General features: G+C 39.3%; 2 protein-coding genes across 3 annotated transcripts; both read right to left on the bottom strand.

Moving 5' to 3' along the window:
• Positions 1-295: 295 nt before the first annotated feature.
• On the bottom strand, positions 296-9135 carry LOC122967915 (annexin A1-like). 2 transcript variants are annotated; one of them, XM_044332716.1, is made up of 12 exons: positions 8693-9135; positions 8488-8599; positions 8003-8108; positions 6513-6607; positions 5804-5917; positions 4607-4697; positions 4188-4324; positions 3584-3677; positions 2772-2867; positions 1822-1880; positions 957-1079; positions 296-812 (listed from the first exon to the last, which is right to left on the bottom strand). In XM_044332716.1, the coding sequence occupies exons 2-12, from the start codon at positions 8554-8556 to the stop codon at positions 756-758; spliced, it is 1041 nt and encodes a 346-aa protein (XP_044188651.1). In that variant the 5' UTR covers positions 8557-8599; positions 8693-9135; the 3' UTR covers positions 296-755. The 2 variants fall into 2 exon arrangements, with proteins under 2 accessions (XP_044188651.1, XP_044188650.1); XM_044332715.1 differs by having other exon boundaries at positions 8488-8566; positions 8693-9131.
• A 496-nt stretch (positions 9136-9631) lies between these two features.
• On the bottom strand, positions 9632-22558 carry tmc2a (transmembrane channel-like 2a). Its single transcript, XM_044334577.1, has 20 exons — positions 22522-22558; positions 21778-21816; positions 21213-21666; positions 20006-20161; positions 19746-19836; positions 19568-19649; positions 19368-19474; positions 19087-19185; positions 18198-18340; positions 17912-18059; positions 17536-17724; positions 16444-16623; positions 16069-16227; positions 15583-15711; positions 13932-13999; positions 12759-12998; positions 12547-12672; positions 12161-12239; positions 11360-11480; positions 9632-11168 (listed from the first exon to the last, which is right to left on the bottom strand). Exons 1-20 carry the CDS (start codon positions 22556-22558, stop codon positions 10948-10950), a joined length of 2868 nt encoding a protein of 955 aa, XP_044190512.1. The 3' UTR covers positions 9632-10947.
• Positions 22559-23612: the final 1054 nt, after the last annotated feature.

Below are 23612 nucleotides of genomic sequence, written 5' to 3'. Positions count from 1 at the left end.
CCAAAGTTTCATCTAGTGCCATCATCAGGTCAACATTTAAATCCATCCAATACTTTGGTTTATGACTAAATACAAGCAAAACTAATATTGATTGGCTTCCAAACTAGTTGTGATTTCACCAAATCATGCTTGTACGTAAACACCTTAAACTCAGGTTTTAAGGTAAGCACAAAGAAACTTTCCCTTTCAGCAGATGAATGTGAAAACAATCTTCTGATGTCAAACTCTGCACATACACGATTCTGCAGGTCAGACATCCAAGTGAAGTAAAAAAATAAGCAAAACACATTTTTGAATGGAGAGGGACTTTAATTGTTTTTTTGTTAGAATTTGCAATGGAGGCAACCTTATGACTCTGATCTTATATATGTGGAATCTATACAACAGACCTAAAGATTTTTATTAAAGACAAAGGAAAGAAAGAAGACTCCACTGAGATTTCACAAACGTTATATAAAAACATATCAGGATAAGCATTTTGCTAAGATATTGGCTTTAAATTGTACAGCACCTTGTAACTCTGGTTTTGAAAGGTGCTTTATAAATAAAGTTTACTTACTTACTTACTTACTGCTTACTTAAAGCCAGCAGAAATATATTTTACTCCTCCTCCTTTTCTCAACAGCTTTATTAGAGCATCAGCTCAGTTAGACAGATTTGTCATGTTAAATTCTACTATTATTTGATGTGAGATTTAAGTGGCATCTGGTGGACAAGCTGGCCTCCGTTTCCAGTGAAGTGGTTATGACAGAATTTCAGTGCGGTCCACACAGTCCAAGCAGGACTTGCTGATAATGACCCTTAGTCTCCTCCTGTGAAACAGAGGCAAAGATGTGGTCAGCTGAAATATTCTGAAACTGTAATGTAATTTCTTTCTTTACTTAATGTCTCTGTAAGTGAAAAACAGAACATAAAAGTAGCCATTCGGGAACATTTGAATACTTATGTTATTTTACCAGTATCTGCTCCTGTACACTTGTGTTATACATGGCTCTGTATTGATCCAGAATCTTCTTCAGGTCAACCTCAGAGCGGCTCACCAGCACCCTGATCAGCGTCGCCTCGCATGTGCCATAGCCCTGTGAGGATGGAGCAGAGCCTCAGTCACTGAACTGGTAGAAAGCATTAGTGCATGCACATCACCTCACTCTGCAGGTTTTACTACACACTGTGGTCTCATCCAACATTTGAATGATATACAGTACTACATCTGTGTACAGTCAGCTGTATAACCAATCACTGCAGTTAAGCAGTGTTTTCCAGAGATTATGAATATTTGTGGTGGTCAGATCTTCAAAATCTGACATTTGAGAGTCAGCTGCAGGTGCAGAATATCATTTATGAGATAATTATCTCATTTATGAGATAATTTCTGATCAGTGACATCATATTATTAGGATGTGAATGCAGCATATTGTGGCAGATGTTTCAATTAATATGTACTATTGCCACTAAATTCCCAAGAAGGCATTTGAAAGAAAGACATAGAACAAAAATACAAAGATTCTTTCTGGTTGAGGGGCAACTCTATAAGGTTGGACCAAGTCTACATGTAAGAAAAATTTGAAACTGTTTAAGTTTTAAGTTCTATCTCAGTCCGCTTGCAGAACCATATGAAAAGACATACAAGAACTTTGTGTCACTGTGAGTTGGCAGGAAAAATGGCAAACTATCCCTTTAAGGTTCATATTGTGCATTTTTGTCAAGGTTATAAGCAGTAAAAACAGTTTAGGTGACACACACACACACACACACACACATATACATATATACACTCTTATATAAGGTGAGAGAGAGAAGGAGAGAGATAATTATACACACCTTCATTGCCAGATGGAGTTTCTCAGCAAAGAAAGCCGGCATGTTCCAGGCACTTTTCACTACACATCAAAAAGACACAAAAAGTGAAAATAAAATGCAGCATGCAGGTGCTGCTACTGTATGTCACTTTCTTTCCTCTGTGTTATCATTCATCTAGTAGAGTTCTATTCTCAGGCTGAAATAGTCCATGCAAAGTCTTAGACTGATCTCACAGTGTGTGAGGTCATGATGCCCTTGTGCCACATGCCAAGAGTGAACTATTCAGAGTCTGCTGCCATATATACAGTAGGGTCCAAAAGTCTGAGACAACTTTCTGGGGTCTCTGTATATCATTGAGTCTATCCAGTGTTAAGATCTGCTGTTTCATTTGTGCTTCATTTGTCCAGCTGGAAATAATGTTTTTGATTTGTGCATTTAAGGTTTTTTGCAGCCTCTTTGTTTATTCTGGTTCTTTATGGAAACTGTTCTCCCACTATCTTCTTACTGGATAACACATGCTGCTGCACAGAATTCACAGGAATATTAGTTTTGGAGAGTTAAACTCGTTTTTTTTAAACACTTTTGACCTGCTAGCAGCAGTTCTTAAGCATGACAACCTCTGACTTTCCTCTCATCAGCATGATGCCAACATTTTTACTTCAGCACAGGAAATATCAGTCAAATTGCACTGACATTTACTGAGAATATTCTTGCTCCCCAGAAAATCAACCCTTTTGATCTCAAGATGTTTTCTCAAAACAAACCTTTAACTTTTTGGCTCTACCGCTGGTATAGCTCTAAGAATAGCAAAATCTTCAGTAGGCTGTTCATTCTTTCCACATTTCTTCTACTTTATCTAAACTGAGTAAACTGTTGAGAAGTCCCCTGCTCAAGTCCGAAATAGAAAACTATGTTTTATGGAAAATTATACCAAATCATATCAAAGAAAGAAATGATCACATCTTCCTCACCAATGTCAATGAGACAGTCTTCAATGTCTCCCTTCAGCTCCATTTCCAGGGCTTTAGGTAATGTGATGTCACTGACGGAGGCGTAGTACTCGAATGCTATAGCAGGTAAACAGACACACAGGTAAACAGCTGTTTATTGGCTACTGCGTTTGACAGAAATGTGTTTTTTGCCAAGTAAAACATCACTGCATATACCCTTTTCCTGGAATTTCAAAAACAATCTTCTTCCAGAATAAGTGGCCGAGTAAACATTCAGCTAAACTACAAAAGAATAACAGTTAATGTGTAACAGCAGCTTTTAACAGACAACATGGGGACCAAACATACTAATCCATAAACTGGGGCTTGTTTTTAGACATTTAGATATTTATGCAAGTTTTGTGCAAAAAATCCAAGCTAATGTTTTGTTATTTTTGCTATATTCAACTTGAAAACATGTAAAGTATGTGGCTGAAAGAAATGAAAAAGTAAATGGATCACCATTGCTAAAAACAGATACATAAATTCAAAGAAATGACCTAATCCAGGGTACAGCTGGTTTTCCTTTATATAAGCAAACAATGGACCCAATTTCTGATGATGAGTATGATGAATAATTATTCAAAAAATAATCAGGTCAGTTTTGCTCTCTATTCTTCCTACACTGCTAGGTGTGTTTCACCTGTTACCTAGATGAGTGTGGTTCCACCTGTTTTACAGGTGTGTGTGTGTGTCAGTGTGTGTGTCTTCACTTTAAAATGAAGGTTGTGGCTGTTCTAGCCGCTGATAGACAAATCTAACAGCTAAAGTATTCACACATTGCAATCACTCACTCTTAGAGAGCTGTGGCCCGCCGCGTGAGGTCAGGATGTCGATGAAGGCAGAAACGTTGGTTCCTGCGGTATTCTCACCTGATTCAAATAGAGTCTGCCGGTAAAAAAAACAGTGACACTCCATTACTGTTCTCTTCAAAACTTTTACATAAGTCTGGTGATATTCTATATTTTTCTTGTTGTCAACAAATCTCATGAAAAGACCAAAAACAACAATGAATTGATCTTCTAACAAGTATTATCTGTGTATCAAAAGCCTGATATATCTTATTCTGTATCACAGAGCTCCATTGTTGCCCAAAAACTGCATAATGTGTATTTATCCACAACTGAAAATAGTCCCCAACAAATGCTCTTGTTACTCAAGTTTGAGTAAAGGTTGCTAAAAACTACAGTGCCCAGCTGTGTTAGGAAAGTAATGACCTTTTTTTTTTTTTTTAAATGAAACTATATATCTCTGAGCTGTTTTTTTTTTTAGTAGAAACAAGTGGGTGCCACATGCAGTATAAGGAAGTCAGAAAGTATTTTTGGTTTAGTCTTTTGTTGACAGTAAGAAAATCATGGAGTGATGCCATCCCTTAAAAGCAGATTTTCCTTATTTTACCTCTGCATCCCTTTGGGCCAGAGCCATGTCAAGTTCCGTGCTCTCATTTTTGTTTGCTTTCAGCATGGCCAGAAGGGCCTCGGTGAAGTCACCGCTGGTCTCGCTCACAATAACATCCTCCAGCTCTTCTTTGTACTCTGAGAGAGAAAGAGCAGTTCAGCACAAAGATAATAAACTTTGCAAATTGTAATATTATAAAGGAACAAACTATGACCACAGTGGTTATAGCCCTTGTTTAGAGGCTTACAATCCTCTTGACAGGGTGATTACAATGTTGCAACTGTCTAGGAATTCAGTGTTGCTCTACTGCTGTGTGCACTGGAGACACTGAGGAATGTCAGCTACCTAACATGTTACATAACATGTGAAAACTCAGAGCCCAGCACGTAGACCAGTAACTGTGCTAAATCAGGACAGACCTTTTTTGAAGACCCTCTTGATCTCACAGATCTCTTGGTTTGATCTTGTTGCCAGAATCTCCACCAGGACATCTTCATCTGTGCCCAGTCCCTGTTGGCACAGAGTGACAAAATGTAAAACAGTGATTCAAGGGTAGTCCTTATAAGACCCTTTAAACTGAATTATTGAGTTAAACAAATACAATTAATGAAACTGACATCAACAGAAATAATAACAGTACACAAAAATGCCCCTGAAAAGCTACAAATAGAGCCGATGAGTTATTTTTGACAATGTATGTCACCAAAGCTTCTATATATTAATATTTTCACAGGCTTAAAGTGTTTTACATGGAGTTTCACTTTCAGTATATACACTAAATAAAGGACCTTCAGGATAAGGCTAGTGTTATTCCATATTTTTCTTACTGCCAAGAAATCTTGTGAAAAGACTAAAACCAACAATGCATTAGTCCGTCTCCCAATATTTTCTGACTTCCCATGCTTATTTGTTCCCACTGAAGATGTAAAGGCTGTGTAATTTGATGTGTTTTTAATTGCTTTGGAGCTGTATGGCACAGAGGAATAAGATATATCAGGCTTTGGATACACAGACTAATTAATAAAATATAGCCAGTCTTATCCTTTAGGGAGAAGCAGGCTTGTCACTGAAAGGTAGCTGCTCCAATCCCACCAGTGGAAGGATAAATCTTGGCAGAAAAGTAAAGTATTACCACCACTAAAGTGCCCTTGAGCCAGGCACTCAACCACTAAATGCTGCAGTGCAGCTGCTCAGTCACCATATCAAACTGTGGCTGGAATAAAAAGCAGCTTCCGGGTATAAATGTGTTTAACCGCTGCTGTAAAAGAGATGGTGAACTCCTGCACAATGTCAGCACAAAAGTTTCTTTAATACATTTTGTGCTGACAGTGTGTGGAAGTTAACTTTTTTGCTTGGACTCATTCTCCGAAGCAACAGTACAGTAGATTTTTTTGCTCCTGAAAAAGAGCTTCGTTCTTGAATAAAGATACATACAAAGACACAGCAGGAAAAAACTCCAAACAAAAGCTCAAGAAACTCTATAAAACCCAGGATATGCCAAATCAGAGAGGGATTCCCCACTGGCAGGACAAACCAGTGAAATGAAAAGTAACATAGACAGTGACATCTGGAAATAATTTCCTCTGATATTTAGGATATAAACCACTGATATTTACCTTTGTGGCTTTCCTGAGCTGGAAGGCATCAAACTGAGCAGGTGTCATGAGCAGAGCCAGAGAGACATCCTCTAAATCTGACCTGAGAGCTCCCTTCAGATCTTCATCCAGCTTCTGCAACACACAAGGAGTAGCCACAGAAAGGCATGAGGGTGTTACTGTTCAATGTAATCGTTTCAAACAGGACTAAGCCTGCAGAAAATCTATCTACTTAAAGTTAGCTAACATTAGCCTACTATCATAAGCTACTGGTTATAACAAACCATGTAGCAAAATCCCTGAGTGTATTGAACTGAGGAAGGGTGTGATTTATTATTTATGAATTCATCTTTTAATCTGTAAAAGGATTTTTATGTCTCCTTTCAAAAGTTCCATGGTCTACTGTAAGTGGAAATGAGCAAAATAATGTTGTAAAAGAACTTGTAAACAAGTAAACAACTTATCCACAGTAAATCCAGTGAGTTACTAAGAGACAGTAAGAATTGTAATAACAGTTTTTATTCTAATGCAATGGATAAGGATTGAATGACCTGTTTCTGTAACATGTCAAACTGTCAAAGCACACAACACTTTACATAGTGAAGTCAGAGGGCTGCTGGACATTTAATGTTTCAATATTTTTCCAAGCTTTAACTTTTTTTTTTTGGATGTGTTCGGTCTGTCGCTGATTTATTATTATTTGACCATTCTTGAGAAATGAATTACTCACCTTCCCAGTTGATGCTTCATAAACTACTCTTATCTTCTGTCTCTGCTCGTTGTTTCTCTTCACCAAGACTGAAATGATCACATCCTCGTCCACTCCTGTAAGGAACAAGTTGTACTTACTTAAGTACTAGAGCACAGCCACTAAGTCAGAAAGGTTGAGTTTTGTGGAGATTTTGTCTTTTTAAAAAAAATCCCAAATACATTAAAGGGGAACTCCAATGATTTTACACAACAAAGTATGTTTACAGGGGCTGGGGAGTACTTACGTTGCAAAAAGTCTTTTAGAGGGAGTTGCATAGGCCCCATTTACATCTGGTATTAACATGTGTTCTGGATACCACTCACCCCCCTAAACCCCTCTCCCAGTGTGAGTCATGGTACCAGTGTAGCCTGAGTTGTGTAGACAAGCACAGTCCCGCACTGGACTCGACCAGTGACTTCAGACATGGGAGGCAGGCGTGCTAGCAAGGAGGCTAAAACCCACAGGCGCCAGCATCTGTCGCCAGCATGTCTCTGAAGGTGTCGGGGGAGTGAGGTTTACTCACTGCACAGCACTGTACCCACTGGCTACTAATATGCTTGCATTGTGATCTCAATATGTAAATTAGCTAGGTGGAGCTGGTGGACTTGTCAACAAACATATGGCGTCCCAAGTCAAAGAAACTGCTGCCACAAACAAACGTCATTCACTTTTCACTGCTTTTTTCAATGCTACTACTTGTAGCTTTTGTGCAGCTTCCTTTAGCAGGAAACATTGTCTCTAGTGATGTCTTTTGAGTCAATGAAAAAAATCTGGGAGTGTGGTTCGCAAGAAGTGAGCCGGCCGTGACCTCTGAGGCATGCTCCTTATCTCTGTGCAAGGCCAACAGCTTAAGGCTACATTAGTCACTCCTAGCATAACACATCTAAATCTGTGCAGTTGAGTGAACTGAGTAGATGCGTAGAATAAGAGATCAGTAGAGTAATGGCTTTGAATTACGTTTCATCATTTCATCAAAAAGTAAACATAAATCGTGTTTTATCTATGTTAAAGGGCCAGTGTGTAGGATTTAGTGGCATAGTGGTGAAGGTGCAGATTGCAACCAATTGAATACCCCTCCCCTTCCAAGCATGTAGGAGAACCTATGGCGGCTGTGAAACCTGCAAAAAATGTGAAAGGCCCTCTCTAGAGCCAGTGTTTTTGTCCATTCTGGGCTACTGTAGAAACATGACGGTGCAACAAGGCAGGCTCCGTAGGAGAGGACCCTATGTAGAAATAAAGGACTCATTCTAAATTAACAAAAACACAACTATTCTTATTTTCAAGGTGATTATACAGTAATTAAAACATACTTATGAATATTATATTCCATTTCTGCCACATCTGTTACACTACATGTCAGTAAATTCTACACACTGCACCTTAAGTGTTTTTTACCGTTTGTTAAACATTTGTAGAATAACCTAACAATGTATGTTTCTTTTTTCAAGATAACCAGCGAGCACACAAACCTTTACTTTCAATGGCGCTCTGAAGAACCGAAGCATCACTGCTGGCATTGAAGTTCGGGTACGGGGTGACTGTTCCATAATACTTAGGTTTCGGCTTACCCTTCACCTGGAAGAACAGGCAGAAATATAAGTGTTTTACAAACACAAACCAACAGGAATTCACAGCTACAGTTCTTAATTAACTCCAGTTTCACCACAGGGCAGGGTGACTGGAACAACATAGAAGAGGAGGATGAGGTGACAACAAGCAGAGCCACCAGAGTTCACAGAGCTACAGACAGCTGTCAGTTACTAGTTTCAGTTTTACTGAAAACCAAAGTGTCAGCGTCTGATAATTAGCTTCTCATTAAAATTTTGCTTCAAGCATTAGAGGTGAAAAAACCTGAAACCGGAGTTACATCAGATATTAAATTAAAATGCAGTTAGCCAACAACAGGTGTAATCTCCCCATGACTGTTCGCTCCTACAAGGGATCTCATACTCACTGTGGCAGTGTTATCATCAGGATCTCTGTCATGGATGATATTTTTGAAGAATTTCTTGAAGATGGACATCTTTACTTGGCTGAAGAGTTAAAACCAGAAACAAAAACAATTGCTGTAGTGTGAAGAAGGAAAAAAGAAACAGAATTTAAGGTGATTTTAATATATTTCTTCTTCTTCTTCATATTTTAACATCTGAAAACCTCACCTGTGCTACTGGAGACAGTCTTCACACCCCGTCTGTGGATGTGCAGTGTTAGTCACAGTATTTAGCTCACTCTGCAGCCACTCCCCTCATTGTGCAGATGCTTTTCAGGCACGTTTCTTTTCACCTGCAGAAGATCAGCCAATTGTTTGCCGCCTCTCACAGACAACATACCTGTGAGGTGACAGTCAGAGGTGCTCCAACCTCTGACTGGTTGGGTGACTCCTCTGTTCAGACTTGTGTTGTAAATTTGTAAGTGCTTCACCCTTTAATCAAACAGCATTTTATTCATGCAAACATGCAGTCCTGCAGGAAACAGTGACAACTAAGATAATAGTGGCTGTAGTTCATAATTTAAGGGAGCTGCTGAAGTAAACAAAATTAATGCTGACCTCAGTTTGTTTTGTACAATTATGTGACTGAACATGATGTTCCACATTTTTCTCTTGAGCTGTGACTGTTAAAGTCACAGAGACACATAAAAGAAATCCAAGAAAAGGCAGAAATGTGACTAACTCACTTATTGGGTTCTTAATTGTTATTTTTTGATTTTTTTTTCACTTGGTCATCCTCTGAGTTACTCCCTGCCCTCAGTGGTTTCAAGAAAATAAAAAACTAGAAATAAAATAAACTAGACTAAAATATGATATATAAAATAAGAATAAAAGAATATTGTCATGATTCCTGCTGCAGCCCTGTTTATTGGGTTTCCTTTGCCCATTCTTCCTCTGTCCCTCTGCATTCAGCCCCACATTTTCTCTTCCCTTGGTTTTGCCATTCTCCACCTGTCCATCAGATGGCCCTGGACTTTCTTGCTACCTTGTACCCACACCCATGACAGGCTATAAACGAAATAATAAATGTTAAATAAAATAAAATATGTTATTTAAAGATTTTAAACTTTATTGCAAAGGCAGAATCATACCATAATTACAAAGTCAGTGTACATGTAAGAGAAAACAAAGAAGGCCAGAGGCACAGATGTGTTGAAAATCAATAACTGACACATCAGACATGATCTCACACTGTAATTTCCTACAATACATGAACAGATTTAGTTGTATATGGATGTGATACCGATATCATATTGTAAAAGTATGAAAATATGCTTAATTTACATTATTAACATACTGACATTAAATTAAAGATATCCAAGCTACCCTCTTCCATTTACTTTACAGTGTGTCCGGACACCTAAAATCAGTTAAGTCATCATGTTTCCTGGTCAGTGATTTCAAAGTTCAGTGACAAAAACTGTTCATCGCTTTCACATGTTCCAGTTAGGCCCCCCACAGTTTAGTAACAGGCTGATCCATTTCCAGTTTCCCATTGAATGGTCATGCACTTTCCTATTCAGACTTTCTATTTCTATCTTTCTCTCTCTGTCATATGTAACCTAGTAAAGTAACCTCTCATTCATGTGTTGCATTGTCATTTGTACCAGCACCACCCTTTATTATTTTTTATTTTATTCCACTTTTATGTTTGTTTTATTCTATTTTACTAGAAATATTATATATACAATGTATACTGAGTTTGACCAAAACAAAAAAATCATCACATGACCTAAGTATGTAACTTTGGTCACGTGATAACAAGCAGTTGTTTGTGGGTGATGAGAAAGACCATAAGATGTGGTTGAAAGCTCCAGAAACAGGTACTTAGTAGTGTTGTTTTGTCAGACTACTGTTTCCAAGAATTCACGCTCAATATATACCGAGTATCTGGGGGCACAAAAATTTATTTTGAGATAAATAAAGTTGTCTCTTATGTTATCTGAAGTACTGTTGCTATGGCTACCTACAGTTTAAAAATACCTTGAGCACTGATTTAGCACTGACTGTGGTGTCTTGATATACCATGTGCTAACCAAAAGATGTTCAACTTTGGCCCTGTATTTGCCCAAAAGGTTGGACACCTTGGTCCCATTAGAGACCCACATGGGCAGAAACACACATCAACAACCTGGTTTTCCTGTCTTCCTTTGTGAATTGTGATGATAACTAGCTCAACAAAATTGAGGTTTTTACAGCACTGTGTTTTAAAACTGTATAGTAGGTTACAGTTTATAGAGTTATAATTTTCCAAAATAACCTGAGTTGATGTTGATGTCAGTAAGTAAATATGAAGTCCTAATGAAGGTCCTTGTGACTGAAATACCACAATCACAAGTGCCTGTTTGTGTCTCCAGTTGGGAAATTAACAGAGATTATCTGAGGGATGAACACAGCCTGCAAAATTGTGATTTTCTCACACTGTTATCTTGGAGGAGGCCCTCTCCCACGGCCTCGGCCCGGTCCTGCACCAGGACCCGGACCTGGCATTGGTCCAGGTCCTCTTGGCCCTGGTGGCCGGCTCACTGGCCCCCGAGCGTTGGGGTTGGGTGATGCTAGAGCCACATCTTTCTGCAAATTAACGCCTTTACCGGCTGTCCCGGGTTTCGTCTTAGTTGGCTTTGCATCCTTCTCTGGTGCCTTTTCTGTTCAGAGAAACAAAATGATGAATCAGATGAACCTCCAGATTTCTAGTTTCAAGTCAGTTTTGACTGACACCAATAACATATCGGTGTTCAATATACAGAAGGAATTGTATTTTCCATTATGCTATAGGGATGTACACACACAAATAGATACACACACAGAGTGATCGACTGTGCAGGAGTTTACTGACCAGGCTCCGGTGGAGGAGCAGGGGGGATGAGGGAGCGATTCGGCAGCAGGTCCTCCAGGTCTTTCATGACCTGGTTGGTGCTGTCCGTGTTGTTCCTCCTGTTCTTCTCTTCGTCCCGAGCCTGGGCAGAGAGAGATGGAGGAGGATAGCAGAATTTTATACAGAACAAGGGAAGAGATAAACATTCAGACACTCAGAAGAGACAAAGGAGGGGGCGTAATACAAAGTAATGTCAAAGAAATGTTATACAAAGATCCAGTAAGGTTCTCAAAACAGTACAGTTTAGTGAAGTATTTGGACTGTTTAATTTCAGGGGAAAAATTGCTGAAGGTCTGTACATGCAAGTTTCCACTGTACAAACTGTGTTGTGTATCTTTGTCTCTGTTGGTGTGAATGTTGGCTCTGATGCAAACTTAAATGATAAGATTAGAAATCTGCCCTTCTCTTTTTGTTATCAGGTTTATTTTGGCAAAAAAGAATATTATTTCACAACAGCAGGGGTCATTTCCTCACTGTAGCACATCTACAAGATGAATCTAAGGAGTCACAAGATGATTAAAGGATAAGAGAGAAAAACATATTTCTCTTGTGGGTGGATGTGTGCACCTTTTTTTCTTGTGAAATACTGGATACTTTTGCCTCAATGAGAGGGAAAAATCTCTCTTTGCTTACCAATCACGCTTGCTCTATAAAGCCATAACCTGGGATTTGGGGTTACAAGTAGAAATGGCTTCATTTCAGAGGGTCACAAGTCAAAAAAGTTGGGGACCACTGGAGTGCATTACTGTTATCTGTATTTACCATCTGCATCTTCTTCTTCAGCTCCATGTTGGAGTTTTTGTAGGCCTCAGACACCGAGTTCAGGTAGTAGATGGCCAGTCTGTAAAGCAGAGATGACTTGTGGATTTGTTGTGTTTCAGTGACCACAAAAGCAACATATAAAGATTGCAACCTTTTTCCACACACACTACAAACAACAATTCATTTTTGTATCCGTGCACTTGCATGTGTCCAGAGATGTGTAAATATGAATGTGCAAAAAAAAGGATTTATTCAAATTAAATCAAAGAGTTCATTTATGTTCAAAGAGTTAAGTGTGTGTGTGTGTGTGTGTGTGTGTGTGTGTGTGTGTGTGTGTGTGTGTGTGTGTGTGTGTGTGTGATCCAGTGTGTCTCCTCTACACTCACACCATGAGTAGAACAGCTGGTATGATGAGGCCTGGGTTGGCTGCATAGCTGAAGAGCGTCCCCATGAAGGCCGGCAGGTCCAGGTCGATCGTCTCCATGATCACATCAAACATCTTCACCTTCCCACTGCAAACATCAGCAGGATCAACATGTCACATGTTCATTTCTGATTCCACTCATATCACTTGCGTTCATTGTTTATTTGTCGTTACCTGAAGGGTCCGCAGTCAAATGAGGGCGGCAGGGTCATGATGGTGTAGACGACAGGTAACAGACTGAGGAAGAGGATGAGTAGGAGCAGACCCATGTAGAAGTTGTTGGACTTGGAGGCTTTGAAGACTCTCTCATGGGGGACGTTGGTGGCCATCACCGCCCAACACTGATAGTACATGGAGCTGAGGAGGCGGAGCACGTTGATGCCGACCAGCCCAGGAGCATAAAACGCCCCCATCCTGAAACACACCAGAACATGCATCATGTCATGAGACAAGATGTTGTGTAAAATTTTATGCTGCTTGATTGATTATAATGCCATTACAAAGTAAGTATTTAAATGTTTGAACCGAGTTTCTACTATTTTTCTCTGGAAATGTGTCTAATATCTACACATTTTAGCCTAAAATCAATTATTTGATGTAACTCTTAGTAGGAATGTTGTAAATAGTTTTTCTGATGAAACATTTAAGTTTCACAGCAATCACAAACTGTGTTTGAGCTGAAATATTGCAGCCTAAACCCACCACATGTGATTTTCATCATTGCTATTTGTCCAGACATTTACTAGTACAGAACTTGGTATGAAGGTTGCACATTAACATGGGTATTTTACTGACAGTGTTCAAATTACTAACTGAGTTATCAACTAAAATGTGTTAGGCCACGCCCACCAGAGGTCAGTTGGAATTTTGTAGAGAGAAGAAGACAGAAGAAGACATTTCCAAAAGAAGAAGAAGAAGATGCCTACACACTGCTGGTGCTTGCCCCACGGAACAACTTCATCCACAGTTTTTCAAGGTTTCTGTCCTGTTCTATTGCTTGCCCAGCATTGACATACATCAATAATAATGTAATAAAAACTGTGGCATAATGTGACACAGTAAGGGGATGCAAGTGACATAGAATAATGTGATGTTACATTTAGATTACAATTAGGTGTAACCCACCACAACATGTAACTAGTAGTGATGTATTCAAATTGCTGTTGATAACACATGCAGAATAATGGCAGTATCATTGATATTATCTATCCTCTCAATGTTACGGGATATATGCAGCAACACATCCATGCATGAAAACTCACACACACACACACACACACACACAGGACTACTGAAAACACTGGTGACTGATTGTGTGTAGCGTCTGTATAAAAACAAAGTTCATACCAGATCATCCCTTGATTAAAGACCAATCCCAGAACATTACCACTGATGTCAAACTCTCCATATGATGGCTAGAAGTGAATAGAGAGATGATGATTACTTACTATTTACTGAAAAAAATTAAATTCCAAAGTGTAAACTTGTTCAGTAGAACAGCTAAATAAGTCCTCAGTTCAGTAGGCAGAGAACTGGATTTGATGCACTGATTAATGGTTTAGATCTGCAAGAAAAATAATAAAGACATCACATCAACAACAAATTAATCCACAGTTAAGCTGGTAGTAGTTTTAAAAGTTATGAAGAAGAAAACTGTACAAACTGTTAATCATATGAAGGCGTAACAATACTTAGATTCATAAGTAAAGTTTGGTCTGTCATCTTACAAGTTCACCCTTTTTTCACAGCAGATATTTTGACATGTAATAGCAGGAGCAGCAGGAGAACAGCAGGTGGTACTAATAACATTAATAACAACTGCATTGTATTTACCTAAAATGTATTAACATTGTGGATGATCACTCACTGAAATGTCTCACAGGGATCCATGATGGGACTGAAGCATTGTTAAAGTTACTAATTACACCTGCGTTTTACTGATATAACAAGTCAAAAAGTGAAAACTGTCTTTTGTGTTACTCTGATTCATTTATCACTATGAGTTACACAGGCATCTTGTAGCAGAGTGAACACAGCTGCATCTGTTACAATGAAAAAGTTGTTTGTGTGATTTAAATGTGCTAATGACCAAGCATGTTAGTGTGATAATCAGTGCTAATTTCTAAATTAAACAGTTGGGTTCACCGTGTGTTCCACCTGCATATTATACTGTCAACCAGGTGATTCACATGCCCACACTGTAAAAATTAAACAATAATTGCACAGTAGGCCTTTTTCACAGGAGATATTCTTACAGTACAATGTTACAATGTTACATTTCCATTTAGCAGATGCTTTTATCCAGAGCAACATACACATGAGAGTTAGTACAACACAAGCAAGGATCTAGTCAGGAGAGAACACGCAAGTGTGTTTAGGTCTGATATGACGTAGGTGCCAAAAGGCAGTGTACAGAGGCAATGCATAGAGTGCATAGAAGTGGATAATAGCATCTTTTTGTTTGTTTTTTTTAATTTTATTTTATGAGTCCATGAGGCGCGGAGGTGTTTGTGAAAGAGCTGGGTCTTTAGCTTTTTCTTAGAGATTGAGAGGGACTCTGCAGATTGAATGGAGTTTGGTTGCTTGTTCCACCACCGGGGAACTACAGAAGAGAAGAGTCTGGCTAGAGACTTAAGGCCCTGTTGTGGTGGTGGTACCAGGCACCTTTCATTGGCAGAGCGTAGTGAGTGGGAGGGACCATAGACCTGAATGAGGGAGTTCAGATAGATGGGAGCCATTTTAGTTGCTGTTTTGTAAGCGAGCATCAAGGTTTTGAATTCGATGCAGGCAGCAACTGGGAGCCAGAGGAGGGATATGAATAGTGGGGTGATGTGCTGTTTTGTGGCATTATGGGAATTTTCACATTGGGTTGATGTGATGATGGACCGAGTTCTGCACGCTTCACTATCTGCTGAACTATGGACTACGTTGTATTTACACCTGAAGTAAACAGTTTCATTTAACTATGAAGCAAAAATGCTCCAGCCATCAGACTTACAAATCCAGCCTCCAGGTCCCAGCACCAACAGTAGTTGAGGAAGCGGACGATGACGGCTCTGGCAAAGTCACCAATCAGGATGGTCAGGTAGGTCACCTGGATGTCCGACACTGTCAGCTTCACAAACTCCTGGAATACAGACAGCACAAAGTGAGGAGTCAAGAAAAATCTGAAGAGCTTGCTTGCGGAGTCAAGTTATTGATTCATTTTAACACATATCTGATACTTATTATATTTCTTTAAAAGGAAGTTGGAGAATTTCTCGGCATCTGTGGTGGTTTTCACTGTCAAAACATCTTTTATTCATTCTAAAATCAGATGGTTTACTGGTTTAATGGTTTAAGTTACTGCAGGAAATTGTGTAATTTTCCAATTTTGGCAGAGAACAACAGCACTGATGTTAACTGATGAGATGTAGCAGAAAATAATGTATGTTGTTTCTTATATTCCAGATGTAAATAGTTGGGGGGGGGGGGGGTTCATTACTATGCCAACAGCAGTCTCCCAGCAGGGTCCTCTGATGACATCAGCGGGGTCCATGGGGGGCGGGGTGGCCTCGGTGTCGTTGACAAGGCGTGAGTAGTTGGCGTAGTACTCCTTCATGGTCCAGATGGAGGCATTTTTAATGGACTCCTCTTCTTCCAGCTGAGAGGCACAGACAAGGTGATGAATCAGCAGTGACACATAAATCCATTCAGCATGTTTCAAACTGCTCATTATAGACACTATTTTTCAGGAAATTAGGAAATTCATTCCCAGCGCTTCTACTGAAATTAAAAAGGCCTTTGGAGCAAATTTGTAGCAAATGTGGAACCATCAGAAATCTGTCCAGACACACACACACAAACACTGCTACCATACCTTGGTGTTGACCTCATCAAACAGGGCAAAAAGAAATGTGTAGAGGTTTCCCAAAAAGAGGGCAAAGATGCGTCCCAGCTGCCACTTGAGGGCGATTCGAGGATGGTAGTCCTCCAGCTCAGCGATGGTCTCAAACAGAGGAGGACACACCAGACCCAGCAGAGACATGATGATCTCCAACTGGACCAAACAGGTCAGAATCACCACTGACATCCTCATGTAGCTACTTCATTACAGCTGACAACACACTTTTATTTGTCAATATGTGTCTTTTTATCTCAGTATTTTTATATACTTTCTCACTGTTATATTATTAATACAGATGCATTTTTCTTTCCCATACTGTTTGTTTTGTTAAAAGAAATTAATGTTACAGCATTGCATCATGAGTAAAAAGTTGCTGCAAATGCATTTGTCTTGTTTGATCTACTTGTGCAGACCCGCTGCCTTCTTTGAAATCTTTGGGAAGTTCAATTTTACAGCATTTTTTGGTTTCATCATAGTTTTTTTTAAACCTTTTTAAATATTCTTTTAAAGTTTTAGAAGTAGTATTTAGTGACAACATGAGCATCGTTTTTATCATTATTGCATGTAAGGATTGTTTGTAGGCCTTCACAGTTTATTTTTTGTTTACAGTTTCTCCTGTATGAAATGATTGTACTGGTTGTTTGCCATATTAGGGGCCAGGACAATTGAAGAAAATATAGCATCTCTCACCACTGAATTATAGATGTTTAAACTTTCCATCATTGTTGTGAAGACTGTGGGATGAGCTCGAAAGCCCCAGAAGAAGAAAGTAAGTGAACCTTGGGTTGAGATTGTTCCGTGAACAGGAGTAGTAGCAGTACTACTAGCAGCAAGAGTATTACTAGTAATTGTAGTTATAGTAAGAAACCTCACTTGTTTTGTTGTAAAAGTGAGTACTTTTTCATTTCTATTTGACTTTTCTACTTTTGTTGGGTGTAATATCAGCAGTAGTAGTAGTAGGAGTTGCAGTGATATTAACTATACTAATGTCAGCTTTATTAAGAACAGTATCTGTAAGTATTTCCAAAATCAAGTATTTCGTTGGAGCCATCTGACCATCATTACCTCGTTCTTCTCGTACCAGCTGAGGTCATCCCTGTTGGCAAACTCCTGAGACCTCTTCACCACAAAGTAGATGAGGTATCCGCTGCCGCCGAGGCTGCAGGTGATCATGAAATTAGCCAGGACTCTGAGGAACCTCCGCAGGTGAATGTTCTCATCTTTCTGGTTCTCCTGCTCGTCCACAATTGACTCCTGTTCTTGTCAAAACATGTACAGGATTGACAGTAAAAGCATAACTATAAGTGTAACGTTCAATATTCTATTATAGCATATAGAAAGAAATGAATTTCAACATATCATTCTTTAAAATATAAACCTATATGAACTGACTGGACAAATGTTTCATCTGACAGTCTGTGTGGCCGGTTGCCATGGTTACCTTGAAGCTGGTGGTGATGGAGGCGTACTTGTTGTCTGCAGTCTCTGAGTTGCCTATGAGGTAATCCCAGCTGGTGAACATCTTCCAGGCGAAGGTGAACTCTCCTTCCTCTCCGTCTCCACCGCCAACATCAGCGTTCTTGGCCATTCTGATGAAAAAACATCGCTGACATTGCTCAGCTGTAGCTGAAACAGCCTGGCTGAGAGGTTTTTTTGTACTTGATTTAACTTGTTTAACAGTAAACATCCAAAAGGCAACTGTACATCCTATTATACTGCAGACTCACGTGCGGATCACGACCATCAGGCTGTAGCCGAATGTACCGATCCCAACCATAAGGTAGGACAGAGGCAGCCTAAACTTCAGCAAGCCGATGGTCCTCTGGTCGTTGTAATATCCATAAAACAGGACTGAATATTTGCAGTATCCCTGAGAAAAGAAGACATGCCATCATTAGGTTTTTTCATTGCTCTTTTCCTCACTCATCTTCCTTTAGTGTCTGTGTTGGTTTGGGAAACACAGCTGTGCTGTCATTTAGCCAAGATGCTTTGGAAAGGTTGAATATACAGTAAAATGAAGGGTATGTATTACATCTGGCATTCTAAAATATTCAGAAGGGAAAGAGAATGTGTGAATTGTGTGAAAAAGTTGTTGGAAAAAGTAGAATTGAGTCTCATTTTCTTCTGTTTTGTACAAACTATGATCATTTAAGAGTGTCAATTTTGCATGAAATGGCTCAACGGAGCCCTTAAATATTCTCGTATACAGGTGATGCACTGTATATATGAAATGTATTTATTTATTTTATTTGATGTGATTACATTTGCTAATTTGTCTCAAAAGCAAAAAGAAGGCAAGAATGACTTTCTGGTGTGTCTTTACTTTGATTTCTCTATTGGGTTACTATTATATATGCTTTGTTAGTAACCTGTGAATTTTGTTTGTCTGTTTAGACATAAAGGTGTGTAAAACTGCTTGTGAATGTTATGTGAACTAGTATTCTTTATTTTTGGTCTCTTTGTAGTATCATTTGAAAAAGTATGTGCTGCGTTCTGAATCTGGTTTATATTATTGTAGTGTCTTGTGGGCCTCATCAGTGTTGGGGACATTTATATGCATGACACACTAATAAAAAAAGCTTCAAAAACATCATCTATAGTATAAGTGAGACTCACGTTGAAGTCCATGAGGACAGAGTAGTCCTGAGCAGTGTCCTGTTCTCCTCGAGGTACAGTCTTCCTGGGAATGGATCCATAAGGAAGACCCATCAGAACCTGCAAAACAGAAGAAATTAAATAAAACATAAGAATAAAACTTCATGTACATATTTATTGTTTATCTAGATTTTTGTTTATTTTTATTTTAACTATTTTATACTGTAACTATTTCATACTTTAATGCATCATGAATGGATTTTAATTATCATTATTAAGCATGTTGTCCAGCATCATTTCACCTCAGGGATGACCACCAGTCCAAAAGTGAATCCAAAAAGGACAAGGTTCATGCCATACATCCAGCGCAGGAAGATAAAGTAAGATGCCACAGATGACCCAAAATGACCTGAGGACATTGAGAATATTTTAAATTCAGCATCTGTCCACTAGGAGTCACTGTTCATCTGGTAAACTCAGCTGTGCTGTCAACATAACTTACTTTCCACCTCTTTGATCTTCCTCTCCCATGGGATACAGGATGTTCTGAAATTCTCAAAATCCCTCTGGAACTTGATCCATTTCTGAGATTTAAAAAACAACAACAAAAAAGACTGAAAAAACACCCCCACAAGCATGAAGCCGAGGGTAAAATAGAAAGGAAGCATTTTGTTCCTAACCTTTGTCATCATCACTTTGTAGGCGTACCACTTTCTGCCTTTTCCTTTGCCCAAAGCTCCTTCAAACTTATCCACAAATTCTTGAGCTTCCCTGTGAAGAGACAAGGTCACATGTGAACCTTTTGAACACTTCTGACAGGTAGATGAAGGTAGATGAAATGATCCCAAAATATTCCACCTACGAACTGAACTGAATGAACTGCATATGATTTATTTTTTACATCTCAAGCTGGAAAACGAGACAGATGACAGGAGATTACTTCAGGTGTACAAGCCTCCGCTTCATCCTCCATGGCTTGTTCCTGATATTAGCAATCAGTTTCTTCTTCTCCTCCACCTCCTCCATCAGCCGGGCCATCTCTCCTTCCGACATGGACTCCTCTTCCTCGTCAGAGTTCGAGTTGGAATCAGATGAACTGCAGGAGAAAAGGCAGACGGAGAAGGAGGGAGGGAGGGAGTTTGTTGAAGCAAATAGAAGGGATTTATCTGTTTGATATGGATATATAATTTAATATGCATTACATTTGAGGGCCCGCAAGATGATTAACAGGATAGAACTATTTATCCAAGCTTTTTTTCTTGTAAATTACTTCGTCATTTTACCACTTCAGTTCTCTAAAAATATTCAGATAAAGCAAACAACTATGCTTGCAGCTCTGTGAGGCACACTCACAATACCTAAAATGCTGCTTTTCAGCAAGTATAATGTTTACCACATTCACCATGTTAGTTTAACATGTTAGCATGCAAAGTTTGCTAAATGTGAGGGAAAATCAGGGGATCATAAAAGATCAAAGTTATTACAGTTCATACTGAGGGGAGCATGAATGTCTGAGTTGTTAAGGAATTTCACTCAAACCACAAATATCAACCTCATAGTGGCGCTAGAGGATGCGTCATCTGGGCACCATAAGTGCATGTACCAAATTTATTCTGATAGCACCCATCCTCAGACCAAAAATGTCAATTTTTTTTATACAAGCTGCTGAAGACTTCTGTCCAGATTTCCATTAATTTTTTGGTGGATATTCATATTCTCTAGAGGATGAGTCATAATGATTTGGTCGACCACCCTGATCCATCCAGCAAGACGAAATCAAAATCTAATGGGCAAATAAGCATGCTATTTACTGAGCATTTTCATGCTCCACAGAGAATGAACCCTTTTCTTTTGGGACACTCCATTAGTTTTCCTCTCAGAACAAAATGTAATCTTTGCTCACTTCAATATGCAGATTGCTATTTAATTTACTGAGCACATTCTTAGACAAACAAATGTCTTTTTTTCTAATAGTAGGGATTTAAGAATAGTAGAATTAACACTTTTGTGAGATTTTGTTATTATTGTGTATTGGCAATTAAGTTGTCAATTAAAGTAATTTGGATCCTAATTTAAAAAGCAGTGTTACAATAAGGGTAGGTTAGGTAGGTATCTGATTCCTTACAGTGTAGTTTCATTTGCTCTACCTGTCATCCTTTTTCTTCTTCTTCTTCTTGTCTTTGTCATTGTCCTTGTCTTTCCCCTTGTCCTTTCCTTTGGCATCCCCCTTCTTACCCTTACTGTCCTCCTCCTCTTTCCCTCCTTTCTTTCCTCCTCCCTTCTTTCCCTTCTTTCCTTTCCCCACATCACTGTCCTCCTCCTCACTGTCCTGGGCTTTGCCTCCTTTCTTCTTCTTATTGGCCGCTCCTCCTCGCTTCCTCTTAGGGGCCTCATCCTCGCTCTCATCCTCATCATCATCACCACCACGTTTCTTGGTCGGCTTCTTGTTGTTTGCTCTCCTGCCTTTCCTGGGAGCCTCCTCCTCCTCCTCATCTTCATCATCCTCATCCTCACTGACTGGTTTTTTACCACGGCCTCTTCCCTTTGCACCTCCTCTCCCAGCTGCCTGCCTCCTGTTCCCTCTTCTCTGGGTGGCGCCGTCTACATTAAGAGCAAATAAATCACACATTTGGGATTCAGAGTATTGGATTCAACTCTAGACTATTATTTTTGTTTTAATCAGTTCCATGAAATGCTGTTTCATCCTCTCACCATCACTGTCGCTTATATCCGCATCTACATCTATCCCAACTGTGGAAGAACAAACAAAAACAACACATCAACAATCAAATATTCAACCAGCTCAACAGACCTTGAGCACATGTAACGCCAAACACTATAATTCTGCACAATTAACAATGATCAAATTCAGTACAAGGATCGCTCTAGGGATGGCAATGTTGGTGTGCCTGTCAGTAGGTCAGTCCACCAATTTGGTCCACACTGATATCTCAACTTGACCAGACACAGAACAGCCATGAAAGTACCGGGAACTTGCATTTACTGTAGTACCACCTGAGCAGCACCCAAATTTAGTTCAAGGAACTCGTCCCCGTCGTGTGTGGAGACTAGTAGAAACAAAGGCTGAACCTGTGACAATGGCTACACACTATGTTATATTTCGTTAAGTTCCTATAGTGGGAAAAGTCACCAAAAGTCACATGATTTGAGTCCACATCTCTGTCATTGAAGCATATAATGTTTTATGACATCTGTACGTAAGTGGTCATAAAGCTGTATGACAAAACACACATACAATCAGATTTAGATTCAAAGTTAATGAAATGTACATTTCACAACACAAATAATTCTTACAAATTTGTTTGATCTGGGAAAACATTTTCTTCTTCTAAAAGAACCAGGCTGCCTCATACATAAGTATAACTTACTCAACGTACATCATTATAACAGCGACACAGCAAATGAATCCTCCAGTCATCTAAACCTTCAACTCACCTTCTTCCACTAAAGCTGCATCACTTTTTCTCGGCATGATGAAAAATAAGAAGTTTCTATCCTCTTTGTCCTCTGCGGCGTTTGCCCAGACTTCCCCCCCAACAGGTTGGCTCTCCTCTGTCTCGGCTCCCTGCCAGCACCAAACTCAGGTATCTCACAATGCCGTCACTATGACGACTGCTGCATGTGACCCACTCTCAAGAGTGGTTCTCAGATGGGTGCAGTAATTTCTGGAAACCAAAGATGATACATTGCGGCTTATTAAGCATGTGGGCTTTGTTGTTCTCCAGGAGCTGGGGCATATATATTTTATTACTATTATTATATTATTACTATATTATTATTATTATTACTATATTGAAGTGCTGATATAGAGGTGTGGGTCACACCAGCAGTTCACATCAGGCCAACATTGATTCTTAGAAGTTCAGAGTGGCTCTATTTAGCTAGACTTAACTACTGTGTCCTGCTTTGCTTTTAATAAATGGCCAAAGGACTCCATTATCCAAAGAGATGGAGACACTCTCACTCCTCTTGTTATTGGAGACCACACACACACACACACACATACACACATTAACACAAGAAGACTAGACAGCTTTAAGATTTAATGAAGGTTTAGGTTTCTTCATGCAAGGCCCATTAGGCAAGCATTAAATACCCTGAGCTGACCTTGTAGCTGCAGTATTTTTTGTTTTGTTTCGTTTGATCAAATTGCAGCAGGTTTCAAATGAGCCGACCTGCAGCAGACTGACAGCAGCTGCCTGTGTGTGCAGAGCTGGAAACTGTGCAGAGAAACACTTCATTGAATAATAGAGTAGAGCTAATTTTCCAAAATGATTTTTTTACACAGTCATCAGCTCTCACAGGTGACACATGAATCACCTTTGTACAGGTGTGTATGGTGAAGATGAGACATCTGGTCAGATATTGCTTGAGAGCCAAATACATTTTTAACACAGTTAGATCCTCCAACACTACTGTAAATCTGTAGGTGAGCATGAACTGACACTACACACAACAAACTAATACTTAAATGGGCATTATTTAAGGTTTCATAACATAAGAAATTTTCATGACATACTTTAATA

The sequence above is a fragment of the Thunnus albacares genome, chromosome 18 (genome assembly GCF_914725855.1).
Source record: "Thunnus albacares chromosome 18, fThuAlb1.1, whole genome shotgun sequence".
NCBI classification, from domain to species: domain Eukaryota; kingdom Metazoa; phylum Chordata; class Actinopteri; order Scombriformes; family Scombridae; genus Thunnus; species Thunnus albacares.
This window is presented reverse-complemented; position numbering and strand designations above follow the sequence as displayed.